Raw genomic sequence first — 23,142 nt, 5'->3', positions numbered from 1 at the left:
GATCAGCTGGCCGGGTGACTCCACAGACTTAAAGCGTCAGTATTTATCTGGTATCAGGGACTGTGCGGGAAATTCCAAATGCATCAGCGACAACTGCCCAGCAAACTGCTAATTTTGCAACCTGCTGATGCTTGGCTAATGCAGAGTGCATGGACTCTGTGAGAGCTTGACAAGGCAGGTGATTCAGATGAAATTGAAGAACACAAAGTGACACGAAAAACTGTGAGTAACAATTAAGTTTGAATTTAACTGTCACAGCACAGCACACCATGCCAAACCATCCAGAGTGTCCACGCTGAGGTGAGCTCGGCGAGTCAGATAAATGCAGGCTTACCTTCTGGTCTCCACCCGCTTTGGAGGGTCTAAAGAGAAAGAGGGGGGAAAAAAATCAACACGTCAGAAAAAATGTGCTTATTGTTCATTATATTTCCACTAGTTTTACTTCACATTATCGTAAGAGGTAACTTGGAAAAATGTGTTTAATTTTTTACAGTTTGTGTGCTGTACTTTGTTTTAAGGTTCACAAAGAAAAAAAAAAAAGGATTTTCATTTTAATAAACTTATTAAGAGAGCTGAGAATACAGCGGGTCAATCAGTCCTGTTCAGGTCTTAAAGCTTCTCCCAGGATTAACATCCCTGCGGTGTCCCCCGCCCCCGACAGAGCACACGATTATTAGAATATATCTTTACGCATTAAACATGGAGGCGGCCGGCTTTACACTTCTGTTTCCTCCTGAAATAATTGAACATAAATCACCGCCACCCTTTGACCAGCGCTTACACGCTGCACAAAGCTCAAATAGGGTTAAGCCAGAATGAATCCACCCTGCAGTTACTCATTGTTTGAGGCTATAATCACCAACAAAAACAATGGGCCGCGCTTCCTGTGACACAGAAAATAATAACCGCTCATGCTGTTGCCTGCTCAGCCGCTAATAGAGCAGTGTTTAAGACAGAATGACAACAGGGCTGAGCAGATAGACAGGGCAGCGAGGGGAAGGCATACTGACATGTCTGCTCATGTCACATTTCTGGAAGACAAATCGATGTGACACAGTGCTTGAGCTCACCTTAGCTAGGCTGACAAGTTAATGAGACACATTTGAAATCTGGGACATGGGGAATTCGTGCCATGACCCTTTTGTTACCGCGTTTAATTTGGCAAGGTGGACTAAAATGAACAAATATGAAGATGATTTCATCTGTGTTTTTGGAAGAAATCAGTTTGCTTGTGCTGAAACCGAATACGCACGGTGTATGAGATCATTTCCCACCTCATTTCATGGGTCACTTATCTTAGCTGATGCACGTTTAGCTTTCAAGCTGATCTTAGATAAAGTTAGAAATAACAAAAACCTCCCATGATACTGTAATCAACTTTGCACACTTCACCAACATTCTCCAAACACAAGCCTCCAGTCCAGCGGCCGGCTAAAATATGAGTCGAATGTGTCCCCGTGGATGCTGTGGGATGTTTTTCCTGTGAAGGTGAAACTCTACTGGACATATTTTTTGGAGGATTCCAGTCCCCATAAAAAGGCTCAGGATAAAGCTAAAACCTTTTCTATTAAACAAGATGATCATTGGTGTCGAACAAAATGAGACGCCAAACCAAACAATAGACCGTATCTCATCATCGCGCAGCTGTCCTCCTCTTTAGGCATAAAAAGAAACCGTGGATGGCAGCCAAGATACGAATAAATAAGACTGACAATAGCTCCTCTCTGAAAAGAGTTTCAGGAAAACAATATTTGCTTGTCTTACAATATAATAACAATCGGACGGGGTGAGATGAAGAGAGGAGACTGGGGAGTCATGGGAAGAAGAATGTTTACAAAAGCCGGACTCCACAAGGAGACGAGAAATGGAGGAGGAAAAACCACAGAGTGCAAGAAAAGTAAACACGCTGACCTGTTACTGTTCTGTCGAAATATTACACCATTTCCTGTGAAGCCACATATTTAAATTAAACAGATATTTTTCAAATACAAAGCAACATTATATTTTGACATCCATATCCACAGTGCAATACCGCTTACATTCACTGGCCACTTTATTAGGCACACCTGTTCAACCGCACCATAATGCAAATATCTAATTAGCCAATCAGACGGCGACAACTTGGTACATTTGGGCATGTAGACATGGTCAAAACGACCTGTTGGAGTTAAAACCGAGCACCAACACGGAGGAGAAAGGTGATTTAAGTGACTTTGAAAGCAGAAAGAGAAAATATCCACTGAGCAGCAGTGTAGACATCGTGAATGTGCAGCCAAAAAAAAAAAAAAAAGTATTCCAGAAACTGTGTGATGGCATCATGTCAATATGGAGCAAAATCTGAGGAATGTGTCCAGCACCTTGTTGAACCATGAACTATTGTTCAAGGCATATCTGGCCCAACCCAGTACGACCAAAGTATACCAAATAAAGTGCCAGGAGAATGTAATGTACACTATAATTTAATGAATGATAAGACTGATCTGATAACACATCAACAGGATGTAGCAAGTCTTTTTATTCCTGGACATTATACCCTGTTTTAAGTGGTTGTCCAATTAAGGAAAGAGAGCTTAAAATGCTTAGAAATACAGGTTAATGTCCAGCAACACGCTGATCAACATTATAAAAAGGGAAACAAGAGCGGGAAAGCCAAGTACCCAAATCTATTATGTTGTACGAATGCAAGAAAACCTGGAATATTTGAAAGAAAAAAAAAAAAAAATGCCATAAACATATCTCCAAATCTCCCTTCTATTCATTCACGTAATGGCTCTGCCTTCTGAGCAGCCTGATAAATGACCTGTGGCTGCTCGGATTCAACTAAACTTGGTAGGAACAATAAAGCGAAGACGTTAACACAGCCATTTTCATCTTACTTATGAGGATCACAAAATCAAAATGAGTCCCATGACAGCAGCCGGCCCATCGTTGTTACTTAACAAGTCAATACTTCTCATTTTCTGAAGGTTTTAGGTCCTTGAATGATTACGTTTGATCCTTCATTGGGAGGGATTTTTTCCCCCCCACCTTCCCCTCGCTGTCTTATAATTAAGCTCTTGATGAAACATTCTGGCTTCGACTCTACTGAGAGACTTTGTCAAGTATTTCTGGCAGGAAGTATGTGAGCAGGTATAAGTGCTGCCTATAGAAGGTTACGCAGTGCTAATTAAAAATTACTGAAGCAAAATAAAAAGATTTTCTTGCCGCACATTTAACAACAAAGTGTTGCATCTGAAAAAAATAAAAGTTTCTCTAATTTCATTATGGAACTGAGGCAAGTATGGTGCCCAAGGTTCCTCTGAAGATGGTGTATTTGAACAGAACAAAGGCCGGTACATCCACCCGACGGCACTCATCGCTGCGTTTCCTTCTTCATGATGTGAAGGACAGAATATTACTCTTAGAAGTAAGACAGGACGGATTCAGACAGGCTGTACCTCTGCCAAATCCACGACATTCCCCTGCTTTAATAAGTGAGAATGGCGCACCTAGCATTACTATTAAAATACATGCAGTGAATAATTCATTTGTATCAAGTTTAATTTCAGACCGACAGGCACAAAGTTAGTCTTTTAAACTGCCTGCAAGCAAAAAGGCCATCATATTTTAATAGGGTGAAGTCAAGGCTGAAGTCTCTTATGAATGAGGCTGGTAATGAGGCCGTTTATTTCAAAAAAATAAAATAAAAAAAGCTTAGATTTGAGCACCTGAATACGGCTTCCACAACCCCAATTCTGTGAATCCAAGTGCAGCAGAAATGTCATAGCATTTCAATTGAATACACATGTGCAAAAAACAAAATGCCAGAATTCAATGTTGCTGAGAAGAAAGGAAGGAAAAAAAAAAAGAAAAAAAAAAAAGGATCAAATCCTTTATAAATGTGCCTGAAGGTTTTTTTTGTTCGATGCTAATGAAATCTTCTGAATTATTCTCCAGATATCCTGTTAACTCCTCATTAATAACACCTTTCTGCCAATAAATATTTACTTTGCTTTATTTGAGCCGTGCCCGAATCTAAAAACCAATTTAAAATCCGTCACGTTGGATCAAGTTTCACTCAAAGTATGTCGTCCTATTTTGTCAAAGTAAGGATGAAATCGGGCATTTGTTTTGTGGGGATTTGTGCTTCTGTTTGAATGAGATAAGCGTATCATTTCGTTACATCGCGCGATGTCGGACGGCTAACCTGCTGAGGGTGAGGGTGAGGGAGCCTGACGCTTCTCTGATCTTGTTTTGTGCCTCCACATGGGTCATCTCCTCTGCGTTGGCGTCACCGATCGCCACCACCCAGTCTCCAACATCGATGGCAGCCTGAGCTGCCTTTCCGCCCGGCGTCAGCTGGAGGATAAGAAACAAATTCAGACAGGAGGTTAGACAGCTATGGTAATGTGAAGCGTACATGGTAACATCAAGGCAGAGAGGACGGTTTCTGTCCGTGTTCAGACAGCAGTACCTTGTGAATGCCTTGCGCTACCATGACACACCAAATATCCCTGTAAAGATCACCTTCTCCTTCTTCTGAAACCATTTGAGTTTCCCATCTAGCACAAACGTTAATGGAGTTACAATCATTTAAAGGTGCTTGTAAAATGGGACCGCAAGTGGGCCCGTGGTAAACAAAGGGTTAATGTGAGAAACAGAAGAGCCGTTTAAAACAGTGTGTCTCAGTTTTTCTACATAACAAAGAAACACTGCTGTAATAAATGACAGAAATCTATCAGCATGACTCTCTGGGCTTAAACTGTAACAAATAAATGTGTAAAATTACTGAAGAAGGAAAAAACCTTTCATTTAAAACAGGGGAGCTTTTTCTCAGTAGGAAAAGCCCTCCTTCAGATTTTACAGGGACCATCTAGTGGGCCACATTGAAGTCTTTGCTAGGCCTATTCTGGCCCCTATGCCTTATGTTTGACACCCCTGCTTTAGAGAGCATTTTAAGTTTGCTTTTAGAGATAACGTCAAAGAAAGCTTAATAAATCCCCCTTTAAAGATCGAGCTGTGTGACTTCCATGTTCAGCTCAGCCCCCCTTCACGCATGTCAAATAAAAACAACAACCTAAACATAAAAAGTCATTAACAGGCTGCTTTAGTATGCCACTTTCTAGACTTAACTCTGAACGCTTTACGTCGTGAGCCACATTCAGACACACACACACACAGACTTAGACAGCGCTTTATGCATCTCACACATGCTGACGCATTGGGGGCAATTTGGTGTTCAGTATCTTGCCCCAGGACATCTCAACAAGCAGCTCAGAAAAACCCAGGAATCAAACCTTCAACTTCGTGATTAGTGACAACCCCCTACACCTCCTGAGCCAAAACTGATTTTGCTGTGTTGATCATTAAAACTCGATGATCCGCTCACAGAGTCTGCGCTTCTGGGTCCATTTTACCAGCAGAGACAGGCATTATGGGTCATCATGACGTTATCAGTCAGCAGCTTGTGATTTACCGCAGACTGCCAGAGACATACTTGATAGCTGCAGACAAGGACCGTGTGTTACCAATAGTCACATCATTTACTGGAAAGAACCATCTACCTTTTCCCACGCAGGCAGGTAAATCACTTACTGACAGGAGTATGACATCATCCTCTCGGGCTGTCACACAGAACGCGGGCTTATTGAGTCAGAGCTTGAGTCAAGGATATGGTCCTGTTACAACAGGAAAAACTTGACAGAGTTTAGAGAGGCAGTAATGGTATTCTACATGTGCACGGCGCGTCTGGCAACACCTCTACAGAAGAGAGATGACCCGCTGTGTTCAGTAAAGGCTTAGTCAGCTTTTCCAATGGAAAGACGTGTCATATTCTAAATAAATGAAGAACCAAGTGTTTAGCGTTAGATAAGTGAGGGAGTGCCAAGATTTGTAACAAAGAATAAAAAATTTTTTTTTAAAAAAGGCCCCACAAGGGTTACTCTCTGATGTCATGGATCCCTGTAAATGTTAGCTCATCAAAAGCTCAGAGGAGTGGTGCAATCAATAGCTTTCTGGCATGTTCGGCTAAGCTGTCGCACTCGCCGCTTTGATTGCACGCTTTAAACATAAACAGCGATGTCGGTGGGGGTGGGGTGTAAATATGCATCATAAACAGATGACGGTTAAGGCTGAAAAATGACTGCGCCCCACAAAGACAACGCAAGTTAAAGCCAGTCTGGCATCAAAACACGGCAAAGCTAAAAATAGGAAGACATGCATTCCTAAGGGGCAATCCGAGTTACACTTATTTTACAGCCAAGTTCAAGCATCACTTTAATTGCCTTTGATTTTCACTCACTGGAAGCAATTAGAGGGGTTAAGAAAGATTTTTCTTAGTTTAGAAAGAACTTCAAAAAAGGCCTTTAACAGCTTACATTAGGGAAAAACAACTGTGACATGTGACGTGTTCGGAAAAAAGGGCCACATCCTGGCATAATGCCATGGAGGTTCACTACAGAGAGCTGCAGTCCTGCTTCCCTGCTACACTGCGTAGTAAAACTCCAGCATCTCGTCGCTGTGCCAGAGCAAAACAATTATTTGATTACTGTTAAACAGCATGTCCTTTTAGTTTTTGGCCACAGAAAAGCTGGCAAAGCCACTTGGGAGCTGTATCTTTAATCTCCCTTAAATCAAAAGGGGTTTTAAAATGTTAACCAACACAGTAAATACCCACGAACCATAGAATATGGACAGAAAACCCCAGGAATTTTGGAAGCTTTTAACAACGAAGCTCCTAACAAGGGGTATATTAAGAAATTAAGGAAGCCCATACAACGGAAAAGCCAGCAGCTTTCCCCAACCAACAACTACAAAGCAATAAATGGCCATCTTCTTTAACCCTAGAACTCTAAGGTTGGGGATTTTTACCCACGTGATTACAGTCATGTGATTATCATGAAGCTCACTTAGTGGTAATTTCCAAGAGAATTCATATGATGGTCAGAGTTTAGGGTCATTTGGCCATTTCCCCTCTCAAATAAAAACAAAAATGAATCCATCTCCGACAACTGTCAGCGATGCAGGACAACTGCGCCTTGACTAGACGAGGCTCGCGTATCCCAGGAATGGGTGGACCGACTTCCATTAAGTCCATAATTTGTCTCTAATTAGAGCCTTTTTATAGTGTCGCCACATAATACATTTTTTCCATTTTATAGGAGGAAATAAAACAAGAGTACTTCGATTCACCATGCTGATGTGAAAAATGTTTTATCGGGTAAAATATATTACTGACTTTAGTGATAGTGTTACAAAACTGCCTGCAGGTGTTCTAGGACAGCGGTCCCCAACCCCTGGGCCACGGACCGGAGTCGTTTGGTACTGGGCCGCAAGAGTTGTGGCTTTATGGTTTTCAGGGTTTTTATCGTTATTTTTTTTTAAATGTTTTTATCGTTAACTCTGTTTCCCTGGGTCTTTTCCCATGTGTTATGAATAAATCTTCCCTTTTTTGGTACCTATACTGGTTTTATTTTGTTGTATTTATCCACGACACCTTAAAGGCCGGTCTGTGAAAATATGGTCAGACATAAACCGGTCCGTGGCGCAAAAAAGGTTGGGGACCGCTGTTCTAGGAGGAATAAAAAGAACCAATGACATTGTTTGGGATGGTCATGGTGCTCCTCCTGAACTGGTTTTGCTTTTAAAAAGATGATGTAGATAAAGTTCTAACGCTGTGGACTGCATTAGGCGAATATGTGTGTGTGAGAGAGAGTTGGTTATTGATGGACACGGACACCTGTGCTTCTGGCTCAGGTTCAGAGTGCAGCTGCTCCCTTACTTGAGAGGGCAGCAGTTAAAGTTGCTGTGCTCAGACCTTCGGTTGGTGGGGGGCAGACAGAAACCCTACACCCACCTCGTTCACTTTGCAGCAGTTTGTCAATACAGTTAACGTCAGTAGAAAACATGTTCTTGAAACGCACTCCACTGTTCCCCACAACAGCCCGGGCGCGGCACAAAGACGGCTGCGGGACAAGGCCAGCTCTTATCATATACGTTTATTTACGCTCTACGTGTTACACATGATTTTGTGCAAATGCGATCATGCCAATGACACGACGTTTCTCCAGCTTCAAGTATTTGCAACTGCGAGGCTAGCCGAAGAGTTTGTAGCCAGTTTCAAGGCTTTTTGGCAGAGCAGCAAAGCTGTTTTGGAATGCTATTGAATTTCAAAGCATTCGCCAGCCTCTCAAAATGCAGCTTTTTGAATTCAACTTTGAAGTTCTTTCCTTGGGTAACCTCACAGGTGATCCAGGGCCCCCCACACTTGCTCTCAGCCTTTCTTTTTTTGGTTAAACTAATAATGCCCTCAAGTTTATCTGCAACTTCTGATATACTGACTGTGTAACTCTGCACCAGCTCACTTTTATTCTTTCCAGGGCTGATGCCAAGCCATAAATATTACTCTGAGAAATGGAAACTCAAACCTGTAAGTATGTGGTCACCCCCCCAATATGACTGCAACTGAACACCTAGTACCAACTCACCTTAAAAACACTGCATCATAAGACATTTATTTATCCAACTAGGAGAAATGCCCCCTGCAGCCGATGTATCAGCAAGTTCTGAATTATTAAATCACCCCTCTAACAAGGCCTCTCTTCCCGGAGTTTGTGTGAGAGTGAGAAAGAAAGAGTGTTTAAGAAGATACAAGAGATAAAGCAACAGATGGCCTACTAGTCAGACTGGGACCCAGAAACCGGAATATAAGAGCCGATGACTCATCCAGCTGTGGTGGTGGATGGGTGTTGGTGGTGGAGAGACGGTTACAAATCTCTCTACTTGCTTATTGACATGACATCATTAGTAATTTCCTATGAACATCTGATTTCAGTGGTATGGCATGTGTTTGTCAAAAGAAACCAGATGGCACTCAGAAGCCTCGGTTATGCTATCATAATGTTTCTGGAATCGCACTGGCACGAGATCTGGGTCAGATATATGGACAAACTCCTCGGAAGAGTTGCGGGGCTGCACCAGAGCGCGTTGCAGTCGACATGGAAAGTGACAAAACTGCATTACCACAACATCTTGCTTCCTATATTTCATGCCTTTCCTGTTGAAACAGGATACTGGCGTCAATATGCGGAGCGAGATACAAGTTGAGTCAAGAAGACGGCCTACTTCAAGGTCATCACAGTCTTACATTCAAAAAGCAAACAGAATTTTGCACAATACCACCATGGTTAAAGAATTACATTATGCTAGTAAGTGAAGTTTGGCATTTTTCATCATAGACAAGCGTTTCCTTAAATACCAACATCCTCTGCAGCTTTAGGGGAATTCTTAGGAAACTTTAGTACGTCTGAGAAAATAATTCTGATGTTGTCACGGGGAGAGACTACATATTTATACTGGAAATTCTTCATTACAGTCTAGAGCTGTAAAGTATTAAAAAATGAACACACTACAAGGCAGGAAGGATGTAATAAAAGGAACCATCAAACAGATTTATGGAAAATTCAGGACTCTGTCTTTCTAGAGTTTGACTCATACTTGGGAGTAAAGGTGGAGGTCTCTGAGCCTCTGGTGCTTCAGCCGTCTCTTGTAAGTCCTTTAAGTTAATGGATATGAAATAAGAAATAGCTGTCCCTTTAAAACCCACTTAAACTCAAGTAACGCTCAGGTCTGAACCAAAAAAGAAACCAAAGCCAAGCACCACTCAGATCCTAGTTGTTGAGAGGGCGAAGCAAAGTCCACTGGGCATGGCTGCGACTAGCATAATCTTGTCAGGTTTTATGGCTTATAATGACATGCTTTATAGATAATTCTTTAGCGGTATGGTGAAGAGTCACGCGAACTAATGATTTTACTAGCTAGAAATGCTTAAGCATCTATTACCACGAGGAAGAAAATTAGAACAGCTAGAAGAAAATCAGCTGTGTCCCAAGAGCTGAACATTGATTGAGCAAAATAAAAGCCCTGCACATATTTCTTTCAGGATTAAATCAATGTGTACCTATTAATCCAAGGTGAAAAAGTTATTCTTCCTTTTCCCTTCACTGTGACTTAAAAGTAATGGCCATCATTCCTCTGATCTCACTGGGAAAGTATCCCTTTGAGACCGGAGGAGTCCACCACGTGAATGAGAAAAGTGAGTGGGCAAGACGTATTAGACACAGAAAGGAGACAACGGGATTGTCTGTTGGCAGCAACAGAGTGGATATGAGAAAAATCCCTGGAATGCTGAGAAAGCATAGCCTTCCCCGCCTGCAGACAGAGGAAGGAAACAACCATATTTGTCTAGCATGGAAACCAATAAAACCGAGCGCCAAACACGGGGAGGTAGCAAGTCAAAGCCGCAACTTTACAAATCGATAATTGGAATATCCACGTGCAGTACAAGAAACAATATCACCATCTGCCACAGCACGATCAAGCTCGAGTGGCCTAAATAACCATCGGCTTCAACAAATCCACTCCCAAACAATGGCAACTGTCATCTGGTGTTTACCAAAAAAACAAAACAAAAACCACTTGGACATATGGATCCTTCGGGAGTTGCAATCTCATCACCTCACAGAGACTCCAAGAGCCTTTTGTTCCATCAATCTACACTCTCTTCATTTTGTAATCACTTAACCGTCCGTCTGGGTTCACATACTCATCAGCTACAAGCCAGTAAACACAGACCACCCACCACATCCATCTAATGCGAACCCAGTAAGTGTAGGTCTGACTTCTCTTCCTGTTACTAAGGGATACTGTAGATCATTGGGGTTTACGGCCCCTTGTTGGGCTGTTTTCAACCTCTGCGACTGTGGGACTCGCTGTCCCTACTTTTATGACAATCACGATGAGAGCAAACAGTCCCCAAGAGGTGAAAAGAAAGAAAAAAGAAAAAAAAAGAGAGAAAATCTGTCACATCTTTATAACTTGTGAACCCCGAGGCCCAGTGCTGGAGCAAACAGAGATATTGGCCGCTGACCAGTCGTTACAGCTCCAAGCTTAGAGATACTAAGGGGTTTTTGTTCCTCGGCTAGGAGCGATTAGCTTAGACCAACCTGAGGGAAGGATATTGCTATACTATAAATCATAAACTATAAAATATCACACAAGTTTTTGTAGTAGGGAAAAATCACCAGCGTGTGATATGTACCTGGAATGCAGACAAACTGGGCTCTTGCGCCACTTCAGTAATCAGTCAACACATTTAGATGAGAACTCGTTTGATAGCCGTCTAGATCTACTGACTCACACATTGATATTCACCCTGCAGTACGCCTCGTCTGCCTGGACTGAAATTCCTCCAAGTTAACAGCTATGTCTCAGTTTGTTTGTGGCCGTACGTCAAAAGAGGTTTCTACATCTGTTCGGTCTTTTATGGGTACAAGTAAAATGCTTCTTGTCATAAATCCAAGGGGAACATTGTGTTTCTGACTGAAATGCCTGGCAGTAGGTAGAGCAAATACAAGACAAGTACTGACAGGGTTGGCGATAAAGTTTGCCTTCGCCACAGGATTAGATGAGCTCTACATGCACCTCAGTGTGATGCTACTCACAATACCCTGCAGTTCATGGGAACCTGCATTTGTCTGTTTTAAGTATGCAATCTTTTTTTTTTTTTTTTTGCACCTACAAAGACAAAGAAAGCTCAATTCAATAATTACACCAGGGTCCAAACCTATTAACTCCTAATCATCTCTGAAATAATAAACTGCAAATATTGAACATAACTACAGAATTAATACCTGTTAAGTCAGACTGACACTTACAGATCACCCGGTTTATTTGGATAGCAGTGCAATAATGCAATAAAACCAGCGAGCGCATAGTAGAAAACTAGATCTGTGTGAGCAATAGCTGGCAGGAAAGCTGGAATGATTTTATGTGTGTGCAATGTGCAGGCGTCTGTGTGCGTAGCTGCAAGTGCGAGTCTGTATGTTTGTCAGGCAAAGCAGCTCTGCACTTATATGGGCTGGAAAGTGGTCGCCGCTTTCGTCAATAGCAACAGAAGTTTATAAAAGAGTATCTGAAAATTTGTCCAGGGAAGGAGGAGGGCAGCGAACACACAGAGTACAAAGCACACAGCAGGAGTGTCATGCAAAGAAACTGCATGTTAGAACAGATCGGGAAGGGTTACCAAAATGAGCCATAAAAACATTTGAATAGTATGGAAATGCTTCTGTAGACAAAACCCTTTACTATCCGTGCCTAATAAAAAGAAAAAGAAAAAAAGTGATGTGACACATGCATATGCTGAGGCAGGGTAAGCCCTGATGACTGAGGTGGCCAAGCTGGTACTTAAAACCAACAGACTCTTGTTAACAGGCCGAGGATTTCATAGAAGCTTAGAGGAAATCTCCGAGGAGAGTGCAAACACCTCAACTGCTGCTCTGCACAGATGCAAAAAAAGTACAAAAGCTGATTCCATGTGCACTTTCTTACCCTTGACACGGTGAGAGGCATGTTGAAGTCCTTGCCACCCTGCAGCCTGAAGCCCCAAGGCGGCGAGCCGCTGAGGGTTACAGAGTACGTATTCATACCCTTGAGGAAAGAAAAAAAAAAGGGGGAAAGGAAACATCTTAATTAGCCAGAAAGCCCGGAAAAGGTTCTCAAGGTCCTTTATTATTTTGCTTTATCTGAAACAGTCTATCTGCTGGCTCTCAGCACCACCAGCCCACAAGAGCACACATACACACAGCATACAGAAAATAACACTCAAGTTGTTTTCTTTTACAGCAGATAATGTCACGTCTTAGTTTTAGGAATAACCATGTTACGGCACGTCAAAATTAGGCAATAAAGAGGGAGCAGTGCCAGTTGGACGTGCCATTTTTACACATTTCAAAACACACAAATAGCCTGGTGTCATAATCTAAAGCTAAACTCTAAGGTGAAGTTAGAGTTTAATTCATTTCAGTCTACTGCAGCACCAATGTGCAGCATTTAGAAGATCTACTGCACAACAATAGCAGCAACAACTCCTCCTTCGGGGGGGATAATGTGCCACTTGCTGTATTCAGCCAGGTAACAGGTATCGTGGCTTCACCGCAATTAATTACTGCCAGTCTGCGGCAAGGCACTAAATAACTAGGTAGTTTTAAGAACCAAAGGGCAACATGAGATGCAGCCCTCTGTTAGTGGCTTACACAGAGTTAGGGTTTGACCACTGACCTCTGTGCTCACACGGCTACTCTAGCCCTGCTCCTCCTCCTCTTCCGCAAACCTACCAGGTGTCACAGGTCTCCGTGACACACAGCTATGCCACCTACCTTGTCCTCAAAGGTCAGCTGGTAGCCCAAACCTGGGAGAAAGCTAAAGAGTCAGTAAGCTGGAGCAAGCAGATTCCCTCTCTGTTGGCAAACCCTACCCCCTCGATCCTGACTGTGACACAGGCAAGCCGTAGCCTCTCCTCACTCCTCAGAGGCTATATAAGGAATGTAAAACTACACCAAACTATTTCAGCCCAACACCCACATGAGTCACAGGGAGAGAAGGAGGAGGAGGAGGGGGGCAGAGGAGGATGGAGAGAGGTAACGTCAACGACCCATGGATTCTGGCATGGGCCAGGAGATTTTTTTTTCTCCTCCTCTAAGTTCATTGCACTTGGGAAACGGCAGACGGCCACAAATGAAGCAAAGCACACAACCCTCTACATTCTTTCTGTAGGGCATGAAACATAGTACAAGCAAGAAAAAAAAAAAACCCTCAGCAATTATACTTTAACATCAAGCTCTTAAAGCAACAGAGCCGCTCACACACACTGTAAAGGCTGGTGAGACAGTGGTGTGCTCACAGATAAGGAAAATCTAGCCTTTAATCCAGCCTAGCACCCCAAATAATCCCACTAAGAAAACCTGCAAATCTGCTAAAGTTAATGGAAATCCTTAAAATAAAAAAAGACTTGCATTCGCATTCATTCACTGTCAATGCAGCCTCTAGATCTGTACAAACCTGACTCTTTATTGGCAAAGCTTAAATTAGTTTTTCTCAGAGCCAGGGAAATGAACTATGATACAGAGGAGCATAAGGCGACAGAGAAAGACCTGCAGCAGGAGCAGCAGGTAATGGAGGCTAGATTTCACTGGTGACAAACACCACACTGAAAGCTGATTACTCAGACTGTATTAAAGCGGAGGAAGTTACAGCATTAATGTGACTGCACTCTACTTAATTAAACACCACCCTGTATGATAGGCAAGAAAATAAAAGCATCAGTTTTAAGCCAATAAATGTGTGGCACTCATCCCCATGCTTATGGTGTTGCTATTTATAATTTTCTATATTATTGCTGCTGCTGCATTAGTTCTATAGGAACTCGTGTTGCTCTTAATGAGAGCTCAAATACAGGGAATTTTTGGTTAACACGCTACGCAATTACGAGCGTACACGGGTTTCTTCAATGCGTCTAGCACACTAATTTCCCAGCGGTAATTAAAGGCCACGCTGTGAACGCTGTATCCCGGTTAACACCGCCGCAGACAGCCAGGTTTCCACTCGCGACAACACGGGACACGAAAACCGGACAAAACTCTCGGCTCTGACAAAGTAGTTAGCACAGCTACAGAGCAGCAGGGGCTCGGGGAAGATGGCCAGAAGCATGAGCCTGCACAGTTTGGAGCACCAGCTTAACCCATACAAACCTCCTCTGTGGGGAAAAAGCTGGTTTGAAGAAGTTACACAAACACACAAAGATGCATTAGCTTACCTCTTGTGTCTCTCTGTGCTCGCCGGACATCACGAGTGTACCGGATTAAAAATAATTAAAAAATTTGATAAGTGGGTTGGCAAGCAGGCAACTTTTCAGACTTCCTTGAAGCAAACGTCAGGAAGCCGCCGTGGATCCCCCTGGTGAGCAGCAAACTCATTCCCTCAAATTCTTTTTAGCAGGACTCTGCTGAGACGTCAGAAGTCACATGGGCGGAGGCTTCATTTCACTCAGAGGCCGAGTTGCACTCATCAGCTGCTACTACTAAAGCCATTCATCATAGCCGCCCTGAAACAGCTTTTCTCAATCACTCCGTCGGTTTTAACTAAAGGAACATAAATAAATAAATAAGACTATGCCTCAGGGATAAACATGAACTAATCCAGGACACCGCCCCTGAAGAATAACTTTTTACACACGCTGTTTACTGTACTTACTATAGTAAGTACAGTAAATAGTAATGGCTTAGCTATAGCTAAGCCATTACTATTTAATAGTAATAGGTAACTTAATTTGACATGACTTATCCTAGATGGAGAGAGAAACAGATATATACGTCTACAATAAACAACACAGTTAAAATGAAAGTTTCACTGGTGCCTGCATGGTAAGAGCCTTATACTATGAAATAGCGCAAGAGTCTGTAAAATAAAAAAGAAAAGTGAAGTTAGTTTTAAAAAAAAAAAGAAGAAGAAGCAGTATTTGCTTCTACTGCAAGTGCTACTATGTTTGGCTTTATAATTTCCCTAATTTCTTTCTGTTCGCAAACAAAAACAGGTGTTAAAAAAGGATTCTTTTGAACAATTGAGGAGGGTAATATTTATTATTAACATTCATATGACAGACACTATATCAGTTCTAGTCAGATTTATGCAATAATTAATGTGTATCTTCTTTTTTCAGCTGCTTCCTCTAGGGGTCGCTACAACTTTCGTCTCATCCTATCGCCAGCATCCTCCTCTGCCACACCAACCCTCTGCATGTTCTCCTTCACTACATCCATGAATCTCCTCTGTGGTCTTTTCCTCCTGCCTGACAGCTCCATCTTCAATATCCTTTGTCCACTATATCTACTATCACTCCTCTGCATGTATCCAAACCATATCAGCCTCGTCTCTTTAACTTTGTCCCCAAACTGTTTATCCAGTGCTGTTTTTTCCAATTATGGATTTTTAAATGGTACAAAACTCCACTAACACTAACCACATCGACCATTACTGAAAGGTCATTACTAATGATCATAAATGCAAAGCATAGGCCGTTAATAAGATCCGTAGCAGGAGTAAATAGCAAACAGGAGAAATATATAGAGTCAAGAGGGGTATATACAAAAATAAGAGAAAGGCACACTTTAGAGAACAAGTTCCAAAGTGCTTGGAAGCAGTGTAAAGAAAATACATGGTCTGAATAGACAGTGTGTGAGTCACCTGAGTGATGAGGATTACTCAAACCATGGTGAGGTGAGTGGGCAGGTGTGGGGTGTGGGTGTTTGTTGAGTGTTTAACAGTCCGAATGGCCCAGGAGAAGAAGCTGTTTGTGAGTCTGGAGGTGTAGGACCTGACTGACCGGAGATCTTGACCTGGCCTCCAGGGTTGGCAGAGGACAGTCAATGGTTTTTTGGGCGATGTTAATTACATTTGCACATCCTTCCTGCTCTCAGCTGTGGCCCCTGCGTACCCAACACCCAGGCAGTAGGAGAGCATGCTCCACTGTGGAGCAGTAGAAGGCCAGCGGAGGACAAGGTGAGCTCTTTTGTTTTAAGGACCTTCAGCTTTAGGTTATTTTCTGAGCACCAGTGTGACAAGTTTCTCTACCTCTGCCCTGTACGCCTCCATCAGAGATGAACCCAGTATGTCATCAGCATATTTGACGACTATGTTGGTTGGGTGGGTTGAGATCAGTGTAGAGGGCATACAATAGGGGGATCTGGTGCAGAGTGACAGCGAGTGGGGGGAGAGGTGGGGGCAAAGTCGGACTGATTGGGGGCGGTTAGTGAGGAAATCTTTGATCCAGAAGCAGGTGGCAGGGAGGATCTGAAGGTGTTCCAGTTAAGTGGTGAGGATGTCTGCTGCGTCTCCCTTTTAATGATCCACTCATGTAGATTTTGCTGAGGATATTCATTTTCCTGCAGGGGGGGTGAATGCATAACCTTTATGCTTTTACGAACCATTTTCCATTTCTGTTTATAAATTGTGCTATATAAGGTTTGTATATATTTTTTTATTACTGTCACTGCATTAGCACTACAACCCTTGAGATGACAGTGCTGTGCTGCAGATGGCCAGCAGATGGCGACAAACTCCAACAAAATGTAAAGGTCCCCTCGGGGTGCTGCCCCTGCTCTATCATCATACACATACTGGTTGAACAAGTGAAGAAATAATGAATCATCAGTTACGGCCTTTAATCGACGCGTAGATTGTTTGTTCCGTATGCTTTACTAGCTGACTCTATTTTTCCAAGCGATATTTAGAATAGATAACACTCTAATCGAATTTTTAAGTTGTTACTATTAACGTTGCAGAGCTCGGTGGCCTGATTTTTTTGTGGCTTTAACGTTTAGCAAGCTAAGCAAGCTCAGTCAAACTTCTACACTTTTTGTGAAAGATGGCTGACAACGGAGCGCACCCGACTGAAGAGGACCCGGCCGCCGCTTTCCTGGCTCAACAGGAGAATGAGATAGCGGGGATAGAAAACGATGGCGACGCATTTGGGATCCTAGAAGGAGCCGGTGTTCAGCAGCCGCAGACCGACAACTATGGCAAGCTTGTCCCTGAGCTAACGTCAGCTAACGAGCAAACAAAGCTAACTAGAGCTAGCTAATACTAATACAGGAACTTGCATCGGTAACTTGCTTAGTAGTTAGCCAACAAAGGCCCCACCGCCATATGTTAACAACACCGCTGTCTGATATAAGTGGTTAACACTCTTATTGCTTCCTATTTAGATTCAAACTAACAGTACGTTAGCCTTGTAGCTTAGCTAGCTGCGACAACGTAGGTTTTGTTTAACGCTATCCCACATAACATTAGCTATGTGACACTAGCACCTTAAAACTAAGCAAGCGAACAAGTGCTACTGGCCTTCTAACCGACAAAGCAGCCCAGACAATATTAAGCAGGTAACCAAACAGGTGTTGCTGCATTTCTGAAGTCTTATCCGTTTCGAGACCAAAAGTTACACCACGGTAGTAGTAGCAGCGAGCATAAGTCGCTCCAGATAGCAAGGAAGTATAAGCGGATAAACTCCAAGAAGTTCATCTAAACTTATATCTGTATTTTTTTGTTTTGTTTTTTAAAAAAAAATGCTAGACGGGTTTGAAGAGCCTGCCACGTTGAATGGAGACCTGTTTCAGGTGAGCTTCAGTCTTGTCTGTCTCTTTATATAACCTATGTGTGGTTGAGTTTTATTCCGAACACCGTAATCATGTGATGAAGGAGTGGGTTTGCTGTGGCGTTCACGCATAAATGAACCGAATAGCTGCTTCTAATGGTGTACATGTTTTGCGTACCCCAACAGGAGTCCAATGGCCCAACAGACAGCTACGCAGCCATCGCCCAGGTGGATATTCAAAGGCAAGAACCTGAAAGTTTACGCAAATGGAGGGAGGAGCAGAAGGCACGCCTTGAAGCATTAGGTTGGTAACAATGTTTCCCTGCCGCTGTCAGTGATTGTGTGTAATGCACTTAGTGCTGTGTAGCTCTTATGATTCTTCTTATTTTCCTTACAAGGTCCCTGGTTCATTTCACACGTATTTACTAACACTTCACTGTACTGCTATTTGCCCTTCTGTTAGAGGCTAAACTGGCTTTCAACACACTGGTGATAAAGTTTAAACTAATCAGAAAAGATCTGTGTCACACATAGAAACAGAAGAAATTAAATGTAATACAACTGTGTGACGTTTCTGCTTTCTTGCGTCCTAATAAGACTCTGCATCCAAGGCAGCAGAGGAAGAATGGAGAGTGAAAGCGAAGAAGGAGCTTGAAGACTGGCACGTACACCAAAGTGAGCAGATGGAGAAGAATAAGACCAACAACAGGTTAGGATCTGACCCCCCCACCCCACCGCTAATGTGCAGAGAAGTAATCGATGATGGTGATGCTGTAATCACTCTACTACCTTTGTTTTGAATTTTATATTGGTAGTTAGAGGTAGTTGTTCTTGGTAAAACAAACATTGTGGTTCAGTTAGCAAACATGCCTCGCTCTAAACTATAAGTTCAGTGGAGGTTCAGTGGAGGTCCTTATAGGTTCTTCCGAGGTGTGGGAAACTGTGCCTTTCTCTACAAGATTACATCCTAGACCTGTGTATGTTTTACAGCTGACTGATAAATTGACACGGTTGTGGTATATGTGTTGAATTTACTGCACCAAGGTGATCACAACAGATTACAACACTATAATACTTAGTACTTCATTTAGCCTGGTTCCCCTCAGTGTCATAAACTGTGCAGTCTCTCTTTTCTTGACCAAGCTAACCAGTTATTCTCTCACACTTCCCAACAGACTCTATCCAAGTCTGGCACGGTACCGCTCTGCATCTGTAGCTCTTTTCTTTTTTTCTTCTATTTTTTTATAAAGGACTGAGAGGCAATACTCTGATGAGATATTAGTCTACAGCTGTGTGTCCAGTTCAAGTGCCCAGAAAGCAAAACAGGAAACTAGCTAGCTGAAAAGAATGCAGACAGCAGAAAGAAAATGCTGCAGTCGCCCCCTCCCCATGCTAGAGCAAAGACCATCCTAGATTGTTTATGACACTAATGCGAGATGTTTAGTCACTGTTTCCACCTCATTAGAAATGTTTCTCAGTTGCTTACAATAACCCAGACTCTAACACTTTTCTGCTTGTTGACTGACACTGAAACTGTTCTCCTCTCCTTCTTTTTTCCTGCTTTCTTGGCCTTGCTCTGCACGCTAGGATTGCTGATAAGGCTTTCTACAAACAGCCCAACTCTGATGTTATAGGCTTTGTGTACGTTTAGAATTCTTCTGCCTTCTAATATTGTATGATCTGCCCCCTGAATGACCTCTTTTGCCCACGATGCATGACCCAACACTGGAATTGTGTTTTGTTTTGTTTTTTCTTTTTTGTCAAAGGCTTCATTTGGCATTATTTGTGTTCTTTTTGACTGATTTGTGCCCTGGATGTTTTTATATACCAAAAATAAATATTAAATATGTCAACAATGAAGTGTATGTTGGGTATAAAGTATAGACTGTATGAAAGATGGATGTAGCTACTAGAGCAGGGCGATATGGCCAAAAATATTTATCACGATATATATTTGAAAATTTGCGATAACGATATAACCGACGATATAATTGATGCGAGACAAAATACAACTCCACAAAATTACTAGCGCAAAAAGACAACCTTCCATTTATTTTCACTTAAACAAGAAGCTGGTTTTTATGTACATTAAAGCTTTATAAAAATGTAACAGTGCAAATGCAAATTCCTTGCTGAAAGTTTAACCAAAAGGCATTTCCAGTAGAAATGGGCTGACATATCCTGAGCATAACCATGTATAATATCCACTGAAGTTAAAAAGAGGTGCTTTGCAACATTAAACTGCAGTGTGCAGTACGTATTTTTCGGACCATAAGGTGCACGGGATTATAAGGCACATTAAGCGAAACAAAGCAGTCAGATAAATCAAACTTTATTAAACTCATTCTTCTTGCTTCCTCCACTTCTGTACCATTGATTCATTAATGTTGAATTCTCTGGCAGCTGCTCTATTCCCATGTTGTTGCAGTATATTAATGACTAACCTCGTATTGTGGATGGATTATCTCAGTTGTTCTCCTGACTGAAGTTTGGTCCGTTTACAGCATCCTGCCATGCGATTGCATTTGTCTCTAACCATCTGGAACCTTCACGTTAACTTTTATAAGTGGAAAAGTGTTAGTGTTCGTCCTCCAGCTTCACTGTTTATGTTATGCTAACATAGCTGTGTCGCTAGCGATTACGTCGCACATCATTATATACCAGCTAGCCCAACTTCAGTAACCCTACAAACGTCACTGCTGTTTAGTTTCCTGTCTTCATTTATGTTGGAAGTGATAGCAGAGCTGTACGTTTGATTTTTTTCAGAAATCTCTCAGTCAGAACATGCAATATCATGCTTAGGTAACTAGCGAAACTAGCGAGCTAACTTCCGCTAGCTTCCTGCTAACTTCTAACTCCGTTAAATGTAATAACTTTTGTTTTCATGGATGCCTGGAAGTAAAACTTTATAGTTACACCTGGTAAAGCAGCAATGCTGATCGTTTTATTAAAGATGAAAGAATTTAGACAGTTTTTAACTCTAAGTGATGCTGCAGTGTTGTTTGACCTGAATATACGGAGTTTAGGACCCAGATTACTCCCAGATTTAAGAGCATCTTAGTCCGACAAATATGACAATAACAACGGCCGCTTGCATGTTCTGCAAAAAAATGTGCTTTGTTGTGTATCTGACGAACAAACACCAAACCAGTTCCACATCACTGAAGTTGCACCATTTTTACAAACCAATTCTGGTTCATCTGTTTCACTCAACAATCGGCCATGTGCGTATGAAAACAAAGGCACTGCGCATGCGCGTTTTACTCCCATTCTATCGCGATATTTCATTTTCCTATCATTGCCTAACATTATACCGGTATTACCGTGAACGGTATAATATGGCCCAGCCCTAGTAGCTACCCTTAAGTCCAATTATGCTTTTCCATGATTTGATATTGACAAATTGTTAGCCAATGAGCTGCTTCAATCTGACCCTTAGAATAATCAGGGGTTTTTTTTTAGTTTGTTTATTTTTTTGTTTTTTAAATGGACCAAAAACTTCTGAGCCCATAAAGTCCTCGTGAAAAATTCTACTGATGTCAAAGAGTGAGGCAGCCGAGGATCTTTTTCAGCCACGTCTATTTACTTTCAAGTCCTTTATTAGTCTGGGATGTCGCCCCCTGCTGGCCATTAAAACAAAAGCAGGATTCGGGTTTTAGATCTGGAAGCTACATCTATCTTCTACACCATCTGCGGCATAAAGACATGCATGAGGTATTTTTTGCTTTTACTATCTCGTGAGCACGTGCTCTTGGTGTGATTGAACTTTGTGGTTGGGAACCGTGTTTGGCTCAGGCTGCGTTTGCTTTCGTGAAATCCCTCTGATAACCTCCAGCTCACCGACACCTTTCTGTGCTTCCCTTCACATCCACAGAGCATCTGAGGAGGCTTTCCTGGCAGAGACGGACAGCAACAGCCCCGGGTCTGAATGGGAGAGAGTAGCTCGTCTCTGTGACTTCAATCCAAAAACCAACAAGCAGGCGAAGGATGTTTCCCGAATGCGCTCTGTGCTGATCTCTCTCAAACAGACACCTCTAGTTCGCTAGAGCATGTCGCTGGGGGGAGCTAGAAACATTGCCTTTTAATCTCACTTTGCATCAGAAGGATTTGTATGCCCTTTTGTGTACGAAAAACACCCTGGTATGTTTATAACCTTTAAACACTTCCTGCCTTTAACGATGCCTGTTAGAGTCAAATAATATACTTAAACCTGTGAGAGGAGGGATTACTGTTACAACATCCTTTAGTTGGTCAGCTTCATCACTGCTATATTAAGAAAATATTGTTACTGTAAATTCAGTAATTTCCCTTTCTCCTTTAACTTATAAATTGTTACTAGGTCAACTTTATTGCATGACTTCCTGATATTTTGGATGCACATTTTTAGTTGAATTTATAAATTAGCATTACGGTCAAACACTTAGCGATTAAGCACTGTTACAGATTAGATCGTAACCAGTTTTGCCTCATCAACTAAACCATTAACCGAAGCACATTAATGTTCACTGTATTATATTATATCCCTAATTACTGTTTTTAAGTTAGCATATTTTTCACTATAACATACCCAAGCTCGTGGCCTTTTTTGATCAACCTCTTTCTACAATTTGAGCACTTAGCTGGATGAATTTCTCTTCAATTTGGCAAGATTTCAGCTAAATTAAGAAACATTGAACTACAACCAAAGATTTCATTGAAATTTTCAGAGTTCACACATTTTACGGCTTGTTTCTTATTTTGCTATATTAAACCATTTTCTGTTACGCCAACAAATTTTAATTTTTTTTTTTAAAGAAATGATGCACGGGGTCATTTACAACAGCGATGTCTTCACACTGTTTCACATGCTGCCTATTTGGATTTAAGGAATAGTGAAAAAGTGAATGTTAAAAGGGAACTGGAAAATAAAAACAGTGTAGTATGATCACTTCAAACGATTTGTCTTCAATTCTTAGCTGTGATAATTGCTTACTTATGCCCTTGTATTTTGACATACAAGCAACTTTGATAGGTGGTTCAAACAGAGCATCAGAATGGAGAAGAAAGGTGATTTAAGTGACTTTGAATGTGGCATGGTTGTTAGTGCTGGAGTGGCTGCTCTGGGTATTTCAGAAACTGCTGATCTACTGAGATTTCCCCACACAAACAACTCTGAGGTTTACAGAGAATGACCAGAGTAG

General features: G+C 42.0%; 2 protein-coding genes across 4 annotated transcripts in view; one reads left to right on the top strand and one right to left on the bottom strand.

Moving 5' to 3' along the window:
* The window catches only part of pdlim7 (PDZ and LIM domain 7), a 31,961-nt gene extending 17,159 nt beyond the window's left edge, over nt 1–14,802 (bottom strand). The window contains exons 1-4 of one of the 2 annotated variants that reach the window (XM_085361839.1): nt 14,630–14,802; nt 12,367–12,465; nt 4,187–4,338; nt 335–362 (exon numbers count right to left, since the gene is read on the bottom strand). In XM_085361839.1, the coding sequence (XP_085217965.1) occupies nt 335–362; nt 4,187–4,338; nt 12,367–12,465; nt 14,630–14,659 (309 nt within the window). In that variant the 5' untranslated portion in view covers nt 14,660–14,802. The remainder of the gene's footprint in view (nt 1–334; nt 363–4,186; nt 4,339–12,366; nt 12,466–14,629) is intronic. The other variant, XM_085361838.1, reaches the window with a different exon arrangement.
* A 2,166-nt stretch (nt 14,803–16,968) lies between these two features.
* cltb (clathrin, light chain B) lies at nt 16,969–22,882 on the top strand. 2 transcript variants are annotated; one of them, XM_085369624.1, is made up of 6 exons: nt 16,969–17,390; nt 17,941–17,984; nt 18,149–18,266; nt 18,560–18,671; nt 19,138–19,158; nt 21,837–22,882. In XM_085369624.1, the coding sequence occupies exons 1-6, from the start codon at nt 17,237–17,239 to the stop codon at nt 22,006–22,008; spliced, it is 621 nt and encodes a 206-aa protein (XP_085225750.1). In that variant the 5' UTR covers nt 16,969–17,236; the 3' UTR covers nt 22,009–22,882. The 2 variants fall into 2 exon arrangements, with proteins under 2 accessions (XP_085225750.1, XP_085225758.1); XM_085369632.1 differs by lacking the exon at nt 19,138–19,158.
* Nucleotides 22,883–23,142: the final 260 nt, after the last annotated feature.

This window comes from Diplotaxodon limnothrissa, linkage group LG2, assembly GCF_057381915.1.
Source record: "Diplotaxodon limnothrissa isolate DT_005_m linkage group LG2, D_limnothrissa_male_GT1.1, whole genome shotgun sequence".
Taxonomy (NCBI): Eukaryota; Metazoa; Chordata; class Actinopteri; order Cichliformes; family Cichlidae; genus Diplotaxodon; species Diplotaxodon limnothrissa.
The sequence above is the reverse complement of the archived record's forward strand: the minus strand, read 5'-3'. Positions and strand labels throughout refer to the sequence as shown.

What these genes read in the sequence shown, in the direction of transcription:
- cltb (XM_085369624.1), top strand. Translation starts at nt 17,237, where the DNA reads ATGGCTGACAACGGAGCGCACCCGACTGAAGAGGACCCGGCCGCCGCT. An exon ending in TGAATGGAGACCTGTTTCAG is followed by an intron (nt 17,985 to 18,148) that starts GTGAGCTTCAGT and finishes GTACCCCAACAG; the next exon opens with GAGTCCAATGGCCCAACAGA. An exon ending in CTCTATCCAAGTCTGGCACG is followed by an intron (nt 19,159 to 21,836) that starts GTACCGCTCTGC and finishes TCACATCCACAG; the next exon opens with AGCATCTGAGGAGGCTTTCC.